The sequence below is a fragment of the Narcine bancroftii genome, chromosome 12, assembly GCF_036971445.1.
Source record: "Narcine bancroftii isolate sNarBan1 chromosome 12, sNarBan1.hap1, whole genome shotgun sequence".
Classification (NCBI taxonomy): Eukaryota; Metazoa; Chordata; class Chondrichthyes; order Torpediniformes; family Narcinidae; genus Narcine; species Narcine bancroftii.
This window is the reverse complement of record NC_091480.1, coordinates 94,607,475-94,630,515: the sequence shown is the minus strand read 5'-3', so window position 1 is coordinate 94,630,515 and position 23,041 is coordinate 94,607,475. Positions and strand designations below refer to the sequence as shown.

Here is a 23,041-nt window from a genome sequence, read left to right as displayed (position 1 = left end):
ATAGATGAAAAGATGACAAAACATTCTGGTAATAAATAATGCAACAGAACTTCAACTGCAAATATCTTGATGCTAAATTCTTAGGATTGTGATAATGTGTTAATATTACAGAATATCAGACTGATGTGGCATAAGCCATCACTAGGTTCAACTAAAAATTTTCTGGTACCTTCACCTCCCAATAGATTGGTAACATGACAGTTTGTCCAACTATTACAGTAAAGCTGGTCATGTTAAGAAGTGTGGACTAGAATTTATGGTCCTGGGTCCAGAAGAAAGAGGAAAAATTAGGATTTTAAACCTCGGATACACCTAACTGTCCTGGACAAATTCTCTGCTAACTCCCTGTATTTGAACAATAAACTCAGAACTATCATTACCTGTGGGACTCCACCTGAAAATAATTAGGATCACACAGGAGTGAGAAAGAGGAGAAAATCTGGGGCTACAACTCTGGATTTACACAGAAAGCATAATTGCTAACCATCTGTTACTTATCATTAAAAAAATCAATGGAAGTCAAACTTTTGTTGAGTTCCTTGATAAATGTAGTTTATTTCATCAAATCCTTCAATTATACTATCTGCTGAGTTAAAATGAAGTATATTTTTATTGGATGGATCATTTGTCATTCAGAGAATTTAGGTCAATCAAAATGCACCATGGTGTGTGGGGCATGCCGAATAAATGACAAGGAGAGGAAAAGAAATGAGCAACATCTTTTTTAAACGAACCAAAACAAAACACACATTATTACAATGTGCTTTATTTGTGCATATTACGTTAGGAAGGTTTCTGCCTTCAAGGAATACAAAACAAACACAAACATAATGAGTCAAAATGCACCCTTCCATGAGACACAATATTAAAAGAATGAAATTATATTTGCAATACTTTTTGATGGAATATAGGGATGAGAGTGAAATTGTTCTGCTATAATTAAACTGACAATTACAACTTCTAGCATCTCCTTTAATTTAAATAATTTAATGGTCTAATTTAATTGCAAGTCATCTATGCAACCTCATGGGTTAGATTCCAAGTAATACTGGCACTTCAATCAATTTGCACCTACATGAGACAAAATATACTAAATGCACATGATGTAACTGTGGTAATTCCACTTCATCTCATTCAGGTCCTACACAACCATGATGGGCAATTTCAGGAACAAATGCACGTTTCTTTCCCTGCTGAGATCTGAAAATACTTCTGAATTTGGAAAGCATCTTACCTTTAATTAAGCTGATCTGCTGTCAATATGAAACGCTAATTTCATCACTCTGATGAATTCACCAATCCGGTGAATCTACACCATAATAATTTAGGTTGGGAGAACACTGAGTTATATGACTTGAGGAACTGCAGCAGCTGGATTGAAAATTTAGCCAATTGCTTACACCATTGCTCGATTTCATGCAGAAAAACACTTTTATTCCCAAGGCCAACTTTATACTAAAATCTCACTATATTTTGTTCCCACTTCATTCCACAGAATTGCACACAGTTAAACATACAAGTTATAAGATTATCAGGAAGATGGGTGGGCAGGGTAAGCAGGCTGACACACAGCCAATGTGTGATGAAGAAAAGGTGGTGGCTACTGAGGACAAGAGGTAGGCAATGGAGCAGCACTGGAAAGTAGAGGCCAGAAGAGGGGAGCAACATCATTTGTTGCATATGTACATTTCACAATTCAAAGCTACCTTGCCAGACTTTGCTTTACTTATTTCTAGGTTGGAATCAGGCAGCCACGAACGAGAATGATTTGTGCAGTAACTTTGCCATGAATCTGGACAAAATGTGGCATTAAATTGTCAAATTCAGTGAGGACAGCTGAATATTACCAGCAATTAAACAAAATTTGTAATGAACCTCTCTTCTGGCGATGAGCTTTGCATCTAACCGCATTTCTATCTGACATTTTTTAATAAAATTAAACCCAAGTTTTAACAAAAATTGCTAGGGCCAATTTTTTGGTGATAATCGTCGATATACATCATTTCATTCTGTTGATGTTAAATTTCAACTAAATGAATGATAAAGTAATCATTTTGGGAAACTCTACATTGGGAAAAATCTTGCTCAAGTCAGGATCAGGTCACTCTTATGCACCATCTATCCCACTCCCCTGCCTCCGCACAAATTAGAGTGAAGGTTAATCTGACAGAAAAATTAAGAGTGAATTGAGTGGAAGAGCAAACACCACAAGCAACAAGGAAGGAAACTAAATAGCCAATACACAAGTATTTTAATCAAATCAGTAGGAGCATAACAGCATGCAATTTAGGAATGTTACTCATAGGATGCAATGCAAAAATAATGAATATCCCTTCATATCTTACCTGAATTTTGTATTACACAAGAAACCTAGGTTCTACTCAATGCACAAATGAAATTTATCCTGAAGCAGAAGTTGTGAATTTCTTAAGTACTATGTTAATCATGATTGTTTTACTTAAAACTACAGTGCACCCAGAGCTACATGCACACAAGCCATTGTTAAAGTGTAGGGTCTCATTGCTTAAGCAGTTTTTGAATGTCCAAATTCCAAACAAAAACTGATTAATTCTATGAAAATAGGCACTTACCTGATTCTTAATAACAAGATAGACAACAAAGCTGCATCTTAATCATTTCAAAGCACTTACCATCACAGGTACATTTGTTGCAATTTTCTTTCATGATTTAAAAAAGATAAAAAAAAAAGCAAAAATAATTAATCTCTGGGTTTGTGGCTGTGATTCTTTCCCTTTCAGCAAAACTAGGATGGGATAAGAGAATTGGTACAGAATAGTACCCCATATCTGAAACGCTCAGGACCAGATGTTCGGTTTTTTTTGGGGTTTTCGGAACAAAATCGAAAATACCCAAAACCAGCACATTAGCATCACCAGAATACTTGTATCAGCGGATAAACAACAATGACAAGACGTCACAGGTGGAAAATTTTTTTGAAATGTTGTTTAATATGTACCCCAAAAAAACATCTGCCACTGGTCCCTGATACCTCCCAACCGCTACCACCAGTCCTTGACTATGGTTCCCACTCCTGCCCAGGAGCCCAAGGTTTCCACTCCTACCAGGAGCCCAAGGTCTCCACTCCTACCAGGAGCCCAAGGTCTCCACTCCTACCAGGACTTCTTCGATGCGGAACGACACCGCACCCGATGTTGAGAATGGAGTTGCCAACTCCGTCTGTAGCAGATGCTGAAGACTTAGACCCAGGTCCATTTGACATCTTCCCAGCCAGAAACAAAGATTTTGGGTTTTTTTAAACTGTTATGATAATCAAACCTCCACCAGAGCATCAGAGCCCCACTTGGGTAAGTTAGGTGTTGAACTTTTTTCCACTTGTGACATCAGGTTGGGGCTTTAAAAAAGTTCAATTTTTGGATCTTTTTGGTTTTCGGAACTTCAGATACGGGGTACTGTACCTGTATTATGTTGTTCCAAATCTTTCAAAAAAAAGGACATTTTCCACTATCAAGGTTGGGTCATTCTTTTACAGCCAAAACTATTTAAGTACAGTTATGGAATTTTCTTTCTAAAGAATAAAACAGCACATACAAGTTGAAATGATGCTGATAAAATTTTTATTCAAATTTTATTGCATAAAGATGTCATACTTGAAGCATTTACATTAGTACCATTGCCCTTGGAGAATGATATTGGTATTGGAAAAACAAGATTTCACACTGATGTAACAGAAAAAAAAAGTATTTTTCAAACTGTGGAACATGGCAAAAGTTAAAGCCTCTGAATTCAACTTGTCTCTCCCAAAGTTCTGCTGAACAAAAGAAAGGAATGGAGTTACTGTGGAAAGGGGAAGGATGAGGGTGAAGAGAGAGAGAGAGAGAGAGAGAGAGAGAGAGAGAGAGAGAGAGAGAGAGAGAGAGAGAGAAAGAGATATAATGATAGTGTAACCACATCCAAAAGCATTTGAGTGGTATTGATTGTGTCTCAAGACTGGGTTTTATGTTTGCCAAAGGAAATATACCTGAAGCTTCAATTACAAACAATTGAGATGCAATGTTCATGAAGGTGGGTTAGTATTGCTTGATCTCAGAATAAAGGCTTACAAAATCCTCCAAAACTATTCAAATGCCAGACAAAAACTATAGCAGAGAATTCCAAAGATTCAGTACAATAAGTAATTTCGACAAAGTGTGAAATAAGAAATCTGCAGATGCTGGAGTCTAGTACAGGGCATCAATATGCTGCATCCATGTAAAACAAAAGGCATTTGACACTTAAGGCCCAATATATACTGGAAAGGAAATTTAATAAACTTCCATTTTAAATTACTCATCTTGAAATTATGTCGTTCATTCAAGACTCTCCCACCAGTGAAACATCTTAACATCTACCCTGCAACACCCTTTAGGATGTTATGTTTTAATAAGATCCACCCTAGTTCTTCTAAACTCCAAAGAAGACAGGCCCAAACTGTTTAGTCTCTCCTGAATCCTCTCATTCCACAAATTAGTATGGTGATTCCATCATAACAAAAGTTGCCAATTTCTAAACTCCAACCCCTTTGAAATAAGGATCAATATTCAATTTATCCTGCTAATTTCTTGCTTCACTTGTTCTCCATTTATGATTCATGCACAAGAAAACCTAGACCCTTCATACTTCATCATTTGTAGTTTATTTCCCTTTGATTGATTAACACTTGCATTTTCCCATATTGAACTCCATTTGAGAAATTTCAAGCCACATTCACTCTATCTGTGTCTCCTTCCATCTATTTTCAGGTCATCTGCAAGTTGGGATGCGGCATTCCACCACCTGCTCCATAACAATAATAGAAATATTAAATAAATTGAGGACTAAGAACTGATCCCTGGGGTTCACCATTAGTTTCATCTAGAAACCTGGAGAAGGCCTATTTATTGCAACTGTGGTTCTTCTGTGATAACCAATTTTCAATCCATGTTTACACATTTCTGGCCTTTCAAATGTCTGCTCCAAATACATATCATCAGGTTGGTTCTCCTCCACTTTCTCTGCTTGTTACATTTTTAAAGAATTTGTAAAAGATTTGCCTTTTAATGAAACTATGTCAACTGGATTTGATGAAGTTTTCCTAAGTTATTCATCAATTCTCTTTTCATCTTGCACTCTAGCATCTTGTCAAAAATAAACAATATGCTAACTGAATTCTAGTTTCCTGCTTTTTGTCTTCCTCCTTGTACAAGGGAGTTACATTTTCTGTTTTGCAATCTACCAATTCCCTTCTGGAGCTATCACTACCTCTGTAGCTAATTATTTTGAAACTTAAGGGTAGAAGTAATTGGGTCGTGGTGACCTACCCTTAAGTCCAAAAGGTGTTTTGATTCCTTTTCCCCCATGATTCAGTTTTACAAGTCCTACAGACTGTTTAAAAGTATTCCAATTGTTAGGAGCAAAAAAAAACAAACTACTAAAAGAGGTCAGCAAAGCTGGCAGGAAGTGTGATAGAAAATATAGAGATGATGTTTTGGGTCTGTGACAGATTATGTTATATTTTATATTATGTATATATATGTTTTTGGAAGATAGATTATGGGGTCTTAGCTCACAAACAGATACAAAACTTCAAAACAGATCTCATTTTAAAATGCAAAAGTTATGTATAAGGTGATGCCCTCAAGTCTGCAAAGACAATAAACTCCTGTGCTGGAGATTTTCACAACTAAGTGCAAATGGAAGAGCCCATCTCAGGAAACTGATAAAATCTCTCATGAATTGATTTTGGGAGTCAGCAAGCTGTCTTGGTGGAGTGTACTGTTTTAGAAGGTTCATGTGGTTTTGCAAGCAGAGAGAGTCAAACATTTTTTTTTCTAAATACGACAGAGAGAGAGAGAAAGAGAGAGAGAGAGAGAGAGACTGCTGGTTTCCTGCAGTGGCTTTTAGAAGCTTGTTTGAAACCCCATTTTGAAGACAGGCTGTGAGTTCTGAGTTCAGCCTGTTCAAAGCCCTTGTGGTCCATACAAGAGGAGATGACTGGCTGTATAATGTTTTCGCCTGAGATAAGGGAAACAGAAAAAGGAACTCTGTGATGACCTGAAAGAAAGAGATTATCATCTGGAAAACCCTGATGGGCAAGTTTCTTCAGCAAGACATTGAATGAATCAGTTTGTGTGTATCCAACGAGCAATAAATCTCTCTCTGAAAACTGACAAGAACCTTCTTGAGCGGTAACCATTTACCTTTCAAGCACCAAAGCTTGGTGAAAATTCATAAATGTTAACTTCTGTGCACAGTATAAGAATTGCCTGAAACCAGTGAACTTAGAGGAGTGAGAAGTGAGATTGGTCTGTGAATCAAATAACTTTTCTGAATTTATACATACATTAAATAAATGTGCACTTAGAATTAGAAGGGGGATACATTAATAGTAATAAGTTAAAGTTTGATCCTGTTTTTATGTTTAAAGAAAATTAAAAGTAACTTTTGTTTAAGTAACCATTTGTCTTGGTGAATTTCTATTGCTGCTGGGTTTTGGGATCCTCTGGGCCCGTCACAGGTCGAGACACTTCATCTGGCCAGAAAGAGTGGAGGGCAGATGGCCAGAATAGAGATGAGAGAGACAATAGGTGACAAACAATGGGCAGTTCCAGGTGATATGGGGCTGATTGGCAAATAGTCAGGGGGAGGAGGGAACGGTGGGGCTAAGGTGATAAATGAATACAACAAAGAGCTGAAGAAGATGGAATTAATAAGAATGATGAAGTAAATAAGAAAAGAATGATGGGCATATGGCAACTGTAAGGGGGGGGGGGGCAGTGGGAGGAGTCTGAAGGGGAGAGCAAAGAAACTGAGAGAGTTGAAAAGAAAAGGATGTGAAAGGTCTTGGGAAGATCAGGAAAGAAAGGGACAGATATAGAGTTCTCTGAAATTAACTTTTATGCTTTTTATATTTTATTTACAGCTCAGTAGAAGCCGATTCCGGACATTTCCTAATTTGAGTATACAGAGCAAGCTCTATTGAAGGATCATTTGTGAAATGCACTCACGTATCAGGTTTCTAGTACAATTGTTCAACTTTTTTCCAATACATGATGTTTAATGCAGGCTTTCAATTCACCAGTTTCAGTGGCTTGTGGAATCACTTATAGCATCTGAGCTAGCACTAAGGTACACCTGCCATTAGTTTATCGTGTCTAAGGCCTTGCCACTTTCAATCTCATGCTTCAGTGGCTGTTTTACTGTACGTTCATCCCAGACAAGTTTATAATCTTTTAGAATTTTTCCTTTTCAGTACATGTCACATGTTGTAGTCTCCACCTGTCAAATTTAAAGGGTTTAAAAGCCAAATGTGCAGTTTTCCCCTCAGTGAAATGTGTTGCAGCGATGCCTGATGATGTCATGACCAGTGTAATTATGTTTTAATCTTCAATCTAAAGTAGATTAATAGTTTTTCCTTTTTTCTTCCAGAAGCGTCCAAAACAAAAAAAAATCCTTAGTTATTGTAAAAAGCCTCTCAGAAGGTATTTAAAGTATTTGGTTGTTATCTCACTTTTGGTTCTTTGTCAGATACATTCATCTAACTAGTCTTTATCAGAGTGGGTCTACTGCCGAAACCTTGCACACAATTTTTTAGTTTAAGTACACAAGTCTGGTCCATCCAAATTAGATTCAAGTAGTCCATTTTCAATCAAAGAAATTAAAATTAGACCCCTCCCCAATCCCAATTGGGCATTGTTTCTGTTGCCATTTTCAGCTCCTCTGAACCTATCTTTACATTCTTTATCTCACTACTAACCCCTTTTGCCTTACACCATTTACTCCTTCATTCTCTCTCCTCTTACTAAAATTGCCGCCCCATTTTCCCCCAACTGTGAGCTTCCAGCAATTAAATGTTTCCTGCAGTAAAGCTGATGTCTGAAATGTTAATTTCCACTTCTCTTTCCAGATGTTACCTGACCTGATGAATATATGGAGTCTTTTTTGTGTTTTGTTTGGCAAAATTATCTTGTTATTTTGAGTCATTTTGAAAATTGATTTTCTTGGAAAGAAACTCTTGCTGGAATAGAAATCAATCTCCTCTGCCATGATATTAAAATGACAATTTATCACATTTGGTGAGTCCACCAACTCTACAAAATTAACTAATCTGATCCCACAAATCAGAACACACAAATCAAATTAAAACGAGCATCTTGAGAAACACTAATATCCATTTAAAACAGTAAGTATCTACAGCCTTTTTTATAAAGCACAAAACATCCAAAATGATGTTGATAGAACATATAGCCAAAACACTATCAAATGTAGAATCTGAAGCATTGAAATGCAAGATATTAATACATGCATATGTATTTTCTCTTTTCTACCCAAAATATTTGTATTAGTAGCAAAAATTGAACACAATTCTCTCTGGCACAAGCATGTTCAAAGATGTTTTGAAGCAAAATATAAGAGACCAAATCCACAGATCAAATGCTCTTAACACAAGGGTTCTGAAGAAATTTGCAAAATGTACACCTGACAAATGCACAACATTGCCAAGCCTCCATTCAAAATTCCAGTAAGACAGCTAAATTTCATTGTTGGGATGGGATGGCTGGCATACTTCATGGGCTATAAAATGGTTTGCCACTTCCTAATATCATTCAAGAAGCAATAGGAATGAAAACTTCTTTCATAAACTGGTCATTTCCAACTGGACTAGTTATTAGGAAGTCATAGTCAATCCAAATGCTTCCTCCACAAGCTCTTCAGTACATCTAAAATTTACCAGATTTGAGCAAAAGCGAGACTTATTATTGGTGCAGCATTTTGTTTACATGGACACTTTTGGATGCTACAATGAAATGGACATAATTTTTCAGATTTCATTTTCCATTACAATAATGGTCTCACTTTAAACTCTTGGTCTTCTATATACATTTAGATAAGACAGCAAATGCCCTAATTTTCACTGAGTCGAAAGAACCAAAGGTGAGCATACAAATATGGACACACAACTGAATCAGGTCCAGCTCTGATGTTTTGGGCAATACAGTTTCTATCAAATGGCACATGGCCATTTGAACAGATTATCCACAAGATCTCAAACTGCACAAATAGGAAAATAAATAGTTGAAAGACATTTTATTTGTAATCTTGCACATCAATCATTTGGTCAACTAACTCCATGTATTGTAAATTTTGAATTGGATGCTGAGACAAGATGCATTGGTTGTTAGGTCAAGTGTCATGCACTATTTGTCCATGTATTTACATTTATAATATGCTAGAAAATAAACATAAATTAATGCAAAAGAAAAAAAAGTTAAATTTGAGGAAAAAATATTCAAAGCATGCAGACAGTAAATAAGAAGACTGGCGAGGATAGGCAGAATCCCACACTAATATTTTCAGTCCCACATAAGCATGTAGAGGGGACATAAAAATAGCCTATAACTAATTTTGTCCATATTAAAACTTACACAAAAGTTTTCAGTGAATCACTATTAATACCCCTGTACCTGTCATTTCACCAGTAAGTACAACCATATTTCACTAAATTTATATATGGTGAATATGTACAAGTGAGCAATGCCTTTATCAAAATTGTAAATGTTCAAGTTTTCAATTCAAATCTCAGAAAAGAATCCTACTGAACCCTGCACATTTCCCATTTCTCCACAATATAATCCTGACAAGTTCTGTGATGGGATTGCTTCAACAAGGGAATGTGCTCACAAACATTTTGAATTATTTTTAAATTAAGTACAGAACAAAAAAAATTCAGGTTCTAACTGCATCTTCCAGACTTGCATAACTTTTCTTTTAAAAATATTGAGAAAAATGCTTACAAAATTTATTCTTCAGGCTACGCAAGTCAATTGCCACATCCATTTTAATTAAAAATACACACAAGAAGAAAAATAAGTGTGATCACAAAAGCTGCACTTTTCTCTCCTAGGTGGACAAGATCAAGATAACTTTAATGATACAAGAGTGAACTTTGAATAGCCGCCTTGTATGACAAAGAAATAAAAATCAAGTGAAACTCTGGCCTCATATGGACATTAAAAAGCATTCTGGGGCTGAAGGATATACAGGCACAGATCATCTAATCAATCTGTGGATCTTGGGTGTGTGCAAAGTAGCTGTAACATTTAACAACAGTTTTCACTGGTCATCAAGTATTTGGACGGTCTTCAGGAAAATCTGCAAAAGGTGGAACTGGGATGCATCAGGGCTCCTGATAGGGGTGGCAAACTCTACACAAGATGTTCAGCTCAAAAAGCTCAGATCTGGGTAGTTGTAGTTTGTAGAAGTCTGAGACACAAAAAAGGAACAAATTGATGTATTTCACTTTAATGTCATACGTTATGTCTAATGAAGAGATCTGAAGAAAGAAATTATTTCTCAATGATCTGGCTGAAACATCTGACTTCCACAGGAGATGTTAGTTCTTTGGCAAAAAAAAACCATGCTTTCCACAGATACAATGTGAATACATGAAATTAATTATTCTATTGGCCAGCTTTAGTATTCACTTTAAGTCAGAATATAATAAAATTTAAAAAAAATAATATGAACTTGGACTATTCCAAGTCCATTCTTAATGAACAGTGGTCCACACCAGAACACAAAAGATGCTCTTAGTTCTAGATATCAAAAGGGACTTTCAAAGACATCTGGTGTAATTAATGAGGGATATTAAATTATAATGGTCCTGCTACAGTACATGAGATTAGGTTTGTACCTGATATGGCACAGGTCCTTCTGCCTGAACAGGGCATAGAAACCAGCATCTCCAATATCACTCTCAGAAAACAGATATTCAAGGTGAAATCAACACCAGTTACTAGTAATTTCAAGGTTAGGATAGAATAGTTGGAAAAGTACAACAAACTCTAGAGGGTCCCCATTGAAACCAACTCACATGCTTCATTTCCATTCCAAACATCCACTTTCATCCATGTTTATTCTTCTATCATGCCTTGTACTAAAACTCAAGTTCTCAGCAATTTGTTGATTATTAAAAGGTAAGAAATAACTATTGAGATATTCAAGCTCTTGCAATGAAAGCCAAGATCCTTAAAATACAAAGAGCAATAGGACAAATAACCAACGTGACATATTTTTAAAAAATTTCTGCAGAAACTCCAGGAGTTTTTCTAAGAAACAGAATTTTCTCAAATTATTGAACAAAACTGAAATCAAATTAAATTTAAAAAGACTGCCTATTTACAAGAAATTGTTATGTTTAAAACAGACTTTACTAGTTAAAATTAAAAATGCTTGGGAACGGGATTTAAATTTGACTATATCGGATGTGGATAGGGACACTATTCTTAAATTGGTTAATACCTCTTCGTTATGCGTCCATCATTGTTTATTATAATTTAAGGTAGTACATAGAGCACATAGGTCCAAGGTTAATTGTCTCATTTTTACTCCAATATGAGTCCCTGTTGTGACAGGCATAAGAGTGAAGATGCATCATTAATTCATGTGTTCTGAACTAGTTCTAATCTAGAAAAATACTGGAGAGGTTTTCTGCACTTTGTCTACAATTTTTATTATAGATTTGGTACTGAATGCATTGGTACAATGGGAAGGAATAATTCTTCTTTGTCACCGGTTTCTATCACTTTTGCTTAGCTTCTGGGGAGATGTGCGAATTTACTTAAGTGGAAGGATGCTGCCACGCCTACTCATAGTCAATGGTTGCATAGCATCATGTCTTATTTGAATACGGAAAAGAATTGTTATTCAGTTAATAATTCAGATATGAGATTGTGGATTCATTTACGACTCACTTTCTTATTTTATAATTTCAATGCAATGTAATTGAACTGTGTCTTTTCCTTGCTCTTTTTCATTTTTTTTCCTCCCTTCTTTTTTCTTTTAATGCTAATCATATATAGCATCTGTCAACTCTGTTGGGGGGGGGGTACTGAGTTTTTTTCTTTTTGTCCTGTTTCTCCTTTTTTTTATTATTTTGCTTTTTTATAATTTAAAAAAATACTATCTAAACTATGATTACGGATATGTTTTACAATTTACATTTGTTTTTATATACCGATTGTTTCATTAATTGTGTAACTATTCATATCACCTTATTGTACTGTATTATGAGCTCTTTATTAAAATCAATAAAAATATTTTAAAAAGAAAAAAGGACTGCCTGTCACTTTATCAAATACTATGGAAATATATCTCTCACTCATCAAAACGATACCAATCTTTCAAGATCAGTGTCAGACTACAATGTATACAACTACGTTGTGGAAGTTGGGGCAGTGAAGGGGGAATGGGGAGGAAGTCAGGAGATAGCAGTCAGTAAGCGAAATATTTTTCCTCAGAAAATGCCAATTTTTTGAAACATTCTATGCACAATATACAAATATAAACTTTGCATGCTGAAGAATAATTATAATTTTTTTTTGGGGGGGGGGGTCCTCAAATCTTCCTAATTGAAACTTTGGAGCCAAATTACACCACTACCCAGAGAATAAGTAAGGAGGGAAAAATAAAGAAAACAAGAATGAGTTAAAATTAAAAGTAGGGTTCTATCTTCAAACAAGAAACATAAATATTCAGACAGTACACACCTTTTAAAAAAAAACTTGAGACATTCTTAAAAATTCTCATGTGACATTTCTGAACTTACCCTGAAGAGACTTTCCCAGACCTTGGCCAAGTTTCCAACCATGTTTCTGAAGCAAACGATGTCCAATGTTGTCCTGATGGACAGAACAGAGAATAGACCAAAAATACTCCAATATTATAAACTCTCTTCCAATCAACATTTTATATTTTGTGTACGATGGATAAACATGCAAGAAGTTGCTAATGGGAATGGGGTAGATGGACACCCTTCAGGAACACAATGTCATAAATTGCTCACACAATTTGGAATTACTTTGATGGTGTGTTGTACATCTTCAATGCATAATAATTAAATAATGAAAAAGCAGGGTAAAAGGAATGTAAAACAAAGAACTGAAAAAAAAACTGACAATATAGCACTCTTCTGGAACCACCTCCATCACCTTCACATCATCAATTTGCAACAGACAACTGAACTTATGGTTTTCTTATCAATTTGGTTATGTTGCGTGCTAAACTTCATGTTTGCAAATTATTTTAAGTGCAAAATCTGCCCCACCACTAGAAACCAAACACGATCATAGCAAAATCCAGCCTAGACTTGATTGGGTTTATAACCAGCATGCAGCCATTATTAACGTAAAATGAAACAGTGAAGTTAGTAATTTACAAAATGAGCACAAGGACAGATTGTGATGCACTTCATATTTAGGATAACAAAAATGCTGAAAATTAGAATGGAACAGGCCTCGCAACAGATTTAAAAGCAAGAACCATTAGTGCATGTAGAGGGAAGGTGGGAAAGCAGCAGCATAATGTCTCATCTTCCTTACCACTGATTGCTTAACTAGCTTCAATGTAATGCAAACTTGAGAACTTTATTCCAATTTTACCAGCAATGTTACAATAGTGGAGACAAATTGTGCAATATTTGGCAATCAAAAGGAATTTTAACAGACATGCATTATGTTGTTTCTCTAATTCAAATAATCTCCTGGAGTCAGTATTTCTTTGTGTTGTATGTTCTGCATACCAACATGTATTCATTTGCATCATTCATTTTGGCCAAAAATACAAAAATATTTCTGAAGTCTCTTTTGAAACAAATTTTTTAGTAATATTCAAAAAATAAGTAGCTTGCAAAGTTATTGAAAAAAGCCAAATTCACACAAGGTTTGACCTGTTTTTAATCAATGTGTCATACATTTTCTCGGTAAACAAGATAATATGCAATACTGGGTCTCGAGTTTTTGGGAACTGAGTTATACCATGTTCAGCAACTCGAGGAAGTTTACCTATAATAATGAGAAGAATATTATTTATTCCACACAAGTTGCTTCACTACAGTCAAACTCCCAAGCATTTTGGGAGTTGGATTTATGATAGATCAGTGTGTGTGTGGCTCATACATAGACAGTATATGAATATGTAAGTATCTAAGTTGTACTGCATCATAGGTAGCAAGATTGCACAGTTTTTACACTTCAATGAATGCAGTAGTACGAACACTGTACATTATTTCACCTGCCCTCTTAGGAAAGGCTTTATTTCAAAACTGTTCATGCTAGTCCTATTATCTGACCATTTCCATTGAGAAAAAAGGATGGCTATCAGGGAAAGGCTTGCTCAAGCTTTTTAAAAAAGGATAAAAGCAAAAAGTGAAATGTCCTAACATCAGCTGTTTCTCATAAAATAACTGATAGATCAAGTAAAATGGAAAAAATGTAAAGTTAAATTAAAAAAAACACACACACACAATGTGGGGGGGGGGGAGAACAGGTGGAGAGAAAACAACAGGTCAAGCTGCGCATAAAGTTTGTCTCTTATTAAATACTACGCAAATCCATTATTATAGGAATGCATCTGACTGGCTTAGCGTCAATGTTAAAACTCTGCCAAGCCCACAAAAAATTCATGTAACATGGCAGCAGGCTCAAACTCCACACCATGGACAGCAGTGATCTATTCTACTAAGCACAACACTTTGTTAAAGTATTGGCATTGCAACATTTCCATCCTTTTGAAGGCTTGAAGGCCAAGCAGGCAAGCTGAACGGATATGGCCAACTTTTAAGTCAGAAGAGTAGCCTATAGAAATCCCATGCTATCACCACACTCCATAAAAATTGCTGTCTTGCAGTGCTGTATTGCAATCAAATTTATTAAAGGAAAAAAAATACATGATTCAATATGCTTTATTGCAGTATCAGACCAGACTTAAGATATCTTCATCCTGTCATCCTATCATCAGGCGCTAGTTTCAAAATTCACCTAAACCATGTTACTTGGGTTTGAGCTTCCAGTTCATAACATACGTGGCTATTATTTGCGATCGATGGCAACATTGTGGAGATCGAAAAAGCTACATTCTAAAGAATAAAACAGCTAAGCATTTTTTATTTCCATAAATTGCAGTTTTAAACACACTGTTCAAGAGACTTTGTTTAAAAAAGGACTATTTTTCCTATTAAAAACATGTCAATTTAAAATCAGAGCCCAGCACGACAATCTAGAAAAGAAAATGTTAATGCTACTTTAAAATTGTAAAAATGGCCATAGAATGAACATTACTGTTATTCAATACAAAATTTAAAGAAAGCCATCAATGGAATAGTGAGGAGCTTCATAAAAGAAACAAATCTGGCTTAATGACACCCTGTCCAATTAGGTCAGCAAACTTTACCTATAATCTTAAATATCATTGGACATTAAAAACAGGACTCTTCATTCTCATGCTTTTGATGGAGAATTTATTTTCTTTCTACATTTGAAAATATAAAACAATAATCTCAAATCTTATCTTGAAATGTTTATATTAATTTTTATGCCACTTTAGATTTTCAATGAAGGAAGTGAGACATTATCCTGACTGCAATATTAATTAATGCATTAAAAAATAGACAGACAGATGAAGCAATAGGCTATTTCAAAGCAGTGCAAGTGGAGTGAAAGCATTTCCATACGAACCTGACTTTAAAAACTGGGCTGTCAAAAGAACAGTTAAATGTAACACAAAGTAAGAAACTGTCCAAACACTAATGGTCTGCTTCTGTTCAATTCACTGCTTGCAAGTAATGTCTACATTAGGTAATAGTGAAGCACAATGTAAATCCACGATTCAAGACCAGCTAGCCGTAAGTCAGTGCAGCGTGCCAGAATGACACACAATGGAGAAAAAAAATGTAAAAATATTTCTATGCATATAAAATATATATTGTGTGTGAGGATATATATGTATATAGACACACACACACACACACACACACACACACATATATATATATGTTTATATCAGGAAAGTGAGACAAAATGTGGGCACTACTTTACAGTTACATGCAAGAACACTTTAGAATGATTCCCAAAACCAACATTATGCTTAACTTTAGGTGACACATGATGATGGATAGGACAGCCAAATGGTAATGCTACACCATACAGTTACAAGATATGAAATATTGAAAGTACAGGGAACATGCGGCTACTGTTAAATGTCAAATCAGCAGGCCATATTAACATAACCTTTGTCTGCTTAAGAGTCCACAGATCTTGTGCGTGTGAGAAATGAGAAAGCACGATTTGATCATTGCATTCAATATAGATCAATAAATAGAATGGAAATAAATAGAACTCAAGCCAATTAAACAGTTCTTGAAACATATCATTTACCCTAATAATTGGTTAATTTATATTACAGATTAACATTATGGTTAATTTCTAAAATTGTCAAGGTTTACACATTCTTTATGCTCATGAACATCTTAAATGCTTCTTGTTTATAAAGTGGAGAAAGAAGTATAGAAAACAATTTGGATAAATCCAAAGTAATTATTTTATAAAATAGATGTCAACTTTTGTAATCAAGATTTTGTACAGGCTGGCAGCCTGAAATAGGAACAAAAAGTAATGAAAATCAGCTCCAATGACAGATCAGGAATCCAACTTTCTCTCTTCACAGTTTCCGATACCTCCTGATCATTTGCAGTATTTTCTTGTTTTCTTTCAAGGAAGAATTACTTCTGTATCTGGCATTAAATTGCATTGAACAGTGAGAAAGAGGTTATTTGGAAGACTGGATTGTGCAAATTTAGTAGTTGTGGATTGTGCTCTGACTGTTTTGAGGAAACAAATTTCCACATCATTCTTTTGCACTGAATCCCCAGTTGCTGTAGGTGAACAGAATAAACTTCAACATCAGTATCAGTAAAATGCTGCACTAATCAAATTGTGCACAGGCAGGTTATTCTTGATATGTCTCAGCAGTTGAGTAATATCATGTAAACCAATTAACTGCATTACAAATCATTTCAAAATCGGTGGACTCTATAATATAACCAAGCTTGGTATTTGCACTGACTGAACACTGTAGCATAGCATTTAGCACATCTCGAGACAATGCTGCAGGACGCAGTTGATTTAGAATATATGGAAATCATTTGCTACCTATTGAAAATAATTCTGTCTGTTTCTTGGCATTGAAGCTTTGGATGGATAGTCAGCTCAATCTTTACACAATTACCAATTTGTTCTTCACTATAGAAATACATACTTACAAAACACTAACTGAATTTATTATGCTGCTAAATAAAAAAGGTGCAACAATAAATGTCTGCTCTTGGTTCATGGGAATATTATACAAGTAACAATCAATTATTTCTGGAATTAACCTAGAGATCAAGATTTTCAGGATTCCTGAACAAATGTAAGTCTTGGATTTGCTTTCCAACTTCCATTGAGAATTTCCTATCTTCCCTTCAATTTTAAATTCAATAGAGAGACTAACAGTGGATTGCAAACTTAGTGAAGATGTGCATATCAACTTGAACTAGTTAAGTTTGATGCAATAACAGTGATTCTTTTCCATATTAGGGTTGAATAACAATATTGTAGGGCAATGGTGAGTTTTAGATTATTTACTTTATTTATAATTAACAGAATTTCCTTCAAAGTTCTTATTTGTTTAAAATACTTCAGTGATTTTTTTTAAAGTTACTAACTGTTTAATTGCTAATACTTTTCTGAGTTACCTTAAGGTCAGGGAGATTCAAGATCCTGTAGAACTTTGACACAAGGCTATGTGTTAGGTACTTTTGTGGGTAAGACACTGCCCTGCATAACAGCTGCCCGTCTTCTAGGTCAAGGACTCAACACTGCCTACTGCAGTGCAGAACTACTCTACTCCCATCCAGCATCCGAAGTGTTTCAGGTAAGAGTCACCATCGCAAGGCAGAAAAGGGTGAGTCTGCCTGCTAGCTGCTAATACACTTCTGGTTCAAAAGCTGAGGTGTGAGACCAAGAGAAGTAGCAGCACCATAAAATATTGTCATAACACTGGAACAGAATTGAATGAATCGAGAAAAGTGACCTGTATCTCTCTGACTCCCATTCTCCACAGAAAAGAGTATGAATTATCATGGGTGACTTTCATAAAACTCTCAACCGCTGAAGAATAAAGTAACTGCATTTTTTTTTTTAATTTCTGAAAACCAAGGATAATAAACTAGCTGGGAAATTATTAATATTTAAGATAAATACTGGTGGTGGTCAAATGAACATAAATTTTGGATGATATGCATGCTCGAATTAAATGTTTTAAAGTTAAACCCACCTTTGCTTTTCTTTTATCTATTGGAATATTACAAAAAAGGGGTAAAATAAAAGCTTTATTCATGCTTAATTTTTTTTATAAGGACAACATATTTGTTCATAGGAATTCAAATTTGAAAATGGGTGTTTGTATTTTTACTGAATTTCTAGTAACTATTCAACATTCTCTGCTGAATTATACATTTTGTGAAGGAAGATTGGTTTGCTTTGGTGCAGTTAAATTTTTAAGAGGTTTTGGCTAACTATTTCTATGTCCAACAAATTTATGCAAACAAAAATCACATGCAAAATTTAAAATAAAACAAATTTGTGGGTGATAAAATTTCCAGTTATGTTGTTAAAGAGAAAAGAAGAAAAAATGCAATGTTAGGGATGATGCAATTAATGTTAATAAATCGCTTGTTGAAAACTTATCCTGCAGTATTATCAACATACATCATTGACAATTGCCATTCCATAAACAAATTTCATGCCAGCAAAGTCTCACAGTAGCTATTTGTTGTGTTGGAAGGAGAAGAAAAGGAACCAAGAAACCCCTAAAAAAAAAGCAGAGCGTGCAATACAAACCAGTTCATGGCTGCTTAGCAATTATGGCCCAACTGCTGCAGAGAGAAACAGTGGACACCCGAAGTTGTGTGCAAAATTTCTGACATGGTAACCTGGGTACATTTTGAATGAGAACAGAAATACATAATGATCTCCTCAATGTTTAATATTTTAATTATAATAGATGGAAAATTGCACACATTTTTAACAGAGCAAACCAGCTCAAACATTTTTCCCCATCTCCCAGACATTTTCCATCTTAAGGGAACAAGTAGACGATAGCTGTTAAAACAACTTTATTTCAATGGAATGCTTTATCTTTAAATATCTACTTATGCAGGTAATTTGTGATGAATTTATTCCTGATATAGAAATTGTAGGCAAGCCCTAAATGTTTTGTCTGTTCAAATTACTCAAGACAATGGTGCTAAACTATCCAGAACTGAAACAATCAGCATCTCGTCCTGATGCAGCGTCATTAACCCAAATGTTAACAGCGTGTGTGCCTCTCTCTCTGGCCTAAGGTCAATCTCCAACATTTTGCTTCTGTTATTGAATTCCACATGGAAAGAATGGTGGTATTTCCAAGTCATAATTCCAAGCGCAGCAGCCTAGTGGCTAGCGTAATGGTATTACCAAGCCAGCGGCCCAGGTTCAAATCCGGCACTATTTGCAGGAGTTTTTACATTCTTCCTGTGTCTGCATGGGTTTTGTCCAGGTATTCCAGTTTCCCCCCACCTTCCAAACACATACAGGGTTTATCAGTTAATGGTATATTTGGGTGGCACGGGCTTGTATGTCCAAATTTATTTGAGAATGATGCAAAATCTGAATGCGATCTTACAAGAAGTGGCATCGACAGCTTATCATCATGCCCCCCCCACCCCACCATGGGCAAAGTAGTTGAAGATTTGGAAAGGTAATCTTTGGCAAATTGATGCTGTGCATCTTGTGAATGACAGTGAGGTGATATATCAATGCCAATCAACTAGGCTGCTCTGTCCTGCACAACAATGAATTTCTCAAATCTTGCAGGAGCAGGACTCATCCAATCAAGTGGAGATAAAATGTTTCATCACACTCTTAGCTTGTTCCTTTCAAATGGTGAAAAATTAAGTGAATCGCTCATCATAAAATACATAATCTCTGGCTTGTCTCGAAACCATATGATGTTTTTTTGGCTGATGCTGTTTAAGTTTCTGATTAAATGTCCCCAATAATTTCAATTTTAACACATCCTTGATTCCGAACTTGATCAAATACTGCTATTTCATCCAAGTGCCAGGATTTTTGTCCCTGGTTTAAGCAGCAGGTTCACACAGAGCCATGTTGCAAAATAGTCCGGATCCAAATGGTCCTACCAAAAAAATAGAGCGATGGGGCATTTTTGAACATGGGACCCCTGGAAAATGTAAACCTAATCCTATGGATACCAATGTTGCTGTACAATCATAGTTTGGCTAGAGCTGGAAGACAAGCTCTTCACCATAAGGTATCTGCCAATTCAATTCTGCTCAGCCATTCTCACTAACAAATTAATAAACCCCAACTTCTCTGACAATAAGAATCTTATCAAGCAGCCAATAGGGATCACGAACTCAACCCTTTGTAGCTGAATATAATTAAGCACTTCAGCATCAACTTGGGAACTCGTGTTTAGGTTCTACAATCATGAGGGACATTTATGGAATCACTCCAATCACTTGTTCCACAGCCATGAGTGGATATGGCCAAGAGCACAAACTTTTTATCTGATTTCTGTTGATTGCAGATTCAATTGAAGCAGTTTACCTTAATTTTATATTGAAGTTGCAAAAGTGAATGACTAATTTTAAATAGAAATCAATGCTGTGACAGGAAAGTTACATGTTAAAAAGCACTGGTCAAATTATACCATTGATTATACTAAAGTTTGGGTCACCCTAAAAATAAAGAGAATATTAAAAGACAAAAAGGATGGCAGTGGAGTTGGCTTCACAGTTCCTTAGCTCACTCATAATTTGTTCAACTGGATTGGAACAATAGCTTTAGTTGTTAGCTTGCCCCTTAGTGGAAGGTCAATTTTAAACAGTGCAATTTTACTGTAGTAAAGCAAACTGCACAACAAGCGACTACAAGTATAACTTGCAGAATGTGTACAAAATATCCAGTACGTAAAGGAGATCATCACATATTTCTAGTCCTTTAGTAAATTTAATCATGCACGTGAAATTCCAACCTTGATCATGTGAGTGCAAAGACAATTGCTACACACACAAAATGCTGTAAAACCAAAGCACTGGATTAACTCAAGTAAGTGAAACTGAATTAGATCTACTTAAATACTGAACAAGTATAAAAGAGACTTCTATATGGTGGGATTATTTACGAAGCGTTTTATTTAAAGTAGCAATGAAGCATGTGTACTATTTATCCATGAAGTACAAACAAAATGTTGATTTACCTTCAGATGCATTTTTCATGTCCTGTATATATAGTAGCAGCAGAGCATTAATAAATATTACAAAATCCTGAAAAATTTAAAATTAAAGTAAAGATATATTCTAAACGCTACATAGTAGTTTGGGCCAATTATGCAATTTTCACTGCTAGACACTGTGAACTATTTAATTAAAACTGCTCTATCCACTCCTCGTTTAGTGCACATAATCATTAACCAGTTTACACCAAATTATTTCTCAAATCATAATTTAAATTCTTACCGATTCTATTGGCTTGTCTAAAGATGCCTGTTCAATCTCCAGATGTCCTTCCTCGTACTGATCAAAGTGATTCCCCTAAAAAGTCAAAGTTCAGATTTATTGTCAGAGGACATACATGACGTCACGTACAACCCTGAGATTCTTTTTTCCTGCGGGCCAAGCAAAATTTCTACTCTTCTGTAACTGTAAACAGTACAAAAGAGAAATGTAAACAAACTGTGCATTATCGAAAAGAATATTCAGTAATAAATAGTCTGCAGAGTCCTTAGATGTGTCGCTGATTGAAAAAGTCAATAAAGATGAACTAAAAAAAAGTATTTGATGACAATTCAGCCACAAGAATGCAATCAATAAATACAAAATAATTCATAAATCCGAGATACTGAATATTGTGTATTGTGCCTTATACCATTTTATTTCAGTAAAAATAAAATGAAAATATTTACTGAATTTGTCAAGGGAAGATTTCCATTCTTCTATTGCAGTTTAATTCAATTTGACATTTTGTTTGAGCGATGAATATTCATAAAACTAGGTACACAGCTGGGTCACAATGATGAATTTTACCTACAGTTGTATTTTACACTACTATCCTGTGCTCATCTAACTCTGACACTACTTCTTTTGCATCTCATATTTTAATCATTGCGATTTTATTTTATTTAAACTGTATATTTACGTAAAAAGTAACAAATTGAAAGATTTCAATTTAGTTGAACCCATGCAAAGGATTTGCCAATCTTAATTAAATTTGCAGATTTTAAATTCCTTCTAAATTTTCTCAGAAGGAAGTACAAGGCAAAATAATCAGTGGAAATATTGAAATACAAGCAGTTATGAAAGGGTAAAAAAATACCCAAACAACAGATAATGTGAAGAAAACGAGGGAGAATTGATTAATAACTATCAGGTAATAGAGGGAGTGGGCAAGTGCGAAACATTAACTTTTGGACGGCAGCTGGACAGCACCATTTATCAGAATTCATTCGCAATGCAAAACTTAACTATCTCATAAACCACAATCTTCTTAGACTCCAATTAGTTCATAACTAAATGCAAATTATCTCTAAAAACCTGTTTCTTTCACTACATGCCAAATATGCTGTTCCCATTAAATGATTTTCAAAGGGTTTTCAAACGCAAACATGCAGAAATATTAAAAATAATTTCTTAACTGTTGATTGCTATCCATTTGTATTGATAGATACAAATTCCTTAATCCTCAAATATATTAGATTAGCATTGTAGGTAGAATTGAGTTTTTATGTTACATTGGTCAAATAGTGAACACAGAAAGTCTTTAAAATATTCAAATACAGACTAAAGTAGATGTGCGAAAATCTGGACTGCTTGGGGATTGGGTCGATCCAGATTTTCAGGCAGTACTTTTCAAATTCAAATTAAAGGCAGAATGAAGAGATGAACAGATAAAGTTTGATAGTTTATTCATTAGCAAATACAGCATGCTTCATTTATCAAAACAAGGAGTTTTAAAGAAAAAATAAATTGCCGCTGTGCATGTCGCGCTGCACAAGCACGCACGCACAAGCCCGCGAAATTTTAAAAGTTTGAGAGCCTTCAAAAAGTCCAGATTCTTGGCCCAGATTTCTGGACTTCCACTGTATCTCATAATTGTACCTACATGAT

At 35.2% G+C, this 23,041-nt stretch overlaps 1 protein-coding gene across 12 annotated transcripts in view; it reads right to left on the bottom strand.

Moving 5' to 3' along the window:
- gpatch8 (G patch domain containing 8) overlaps positions 1-21,472 on the bottom strand; it is an 80,565-nt gene extending 59,093 nt beyond the window's left edge. For 4 of the 12 annotated variants that reach the window (XR_011347026.1, XR_011347027.1, XM_069904831.1 and 1 more), the window contains exons 1-3: positions 21,395-21,472; positions 21,136-21,157; positions 12,605-12,677 (exon numbers count right to left, since the gene is read on the bottom strand). Coding sequence is in view for 3 of the 12 variants with exons in the window: in XM_069904831.1 (XP_069760932.1) it covers positions 12,605-12,677; positions 21,136-21,147 (85 nt within the window). In the remaining 9 variants the exon portion in view is untranslated. Of the gene's footprint in view, positions 1-2,651; positions 2,679-12,604; positions 12,678-15,509; positions 15,528-21,135; positions 21,203-21,394 lie in introns of all 12 variants that reach the window. The other 8 variants (XM_069904835.1, XM_069904839.1, XM_069904834.1 and 5 more) reach the window with 6 other exon arrangements.
- Positions 21,473-23,041: the final 1,569 nt, after the last annotated feature.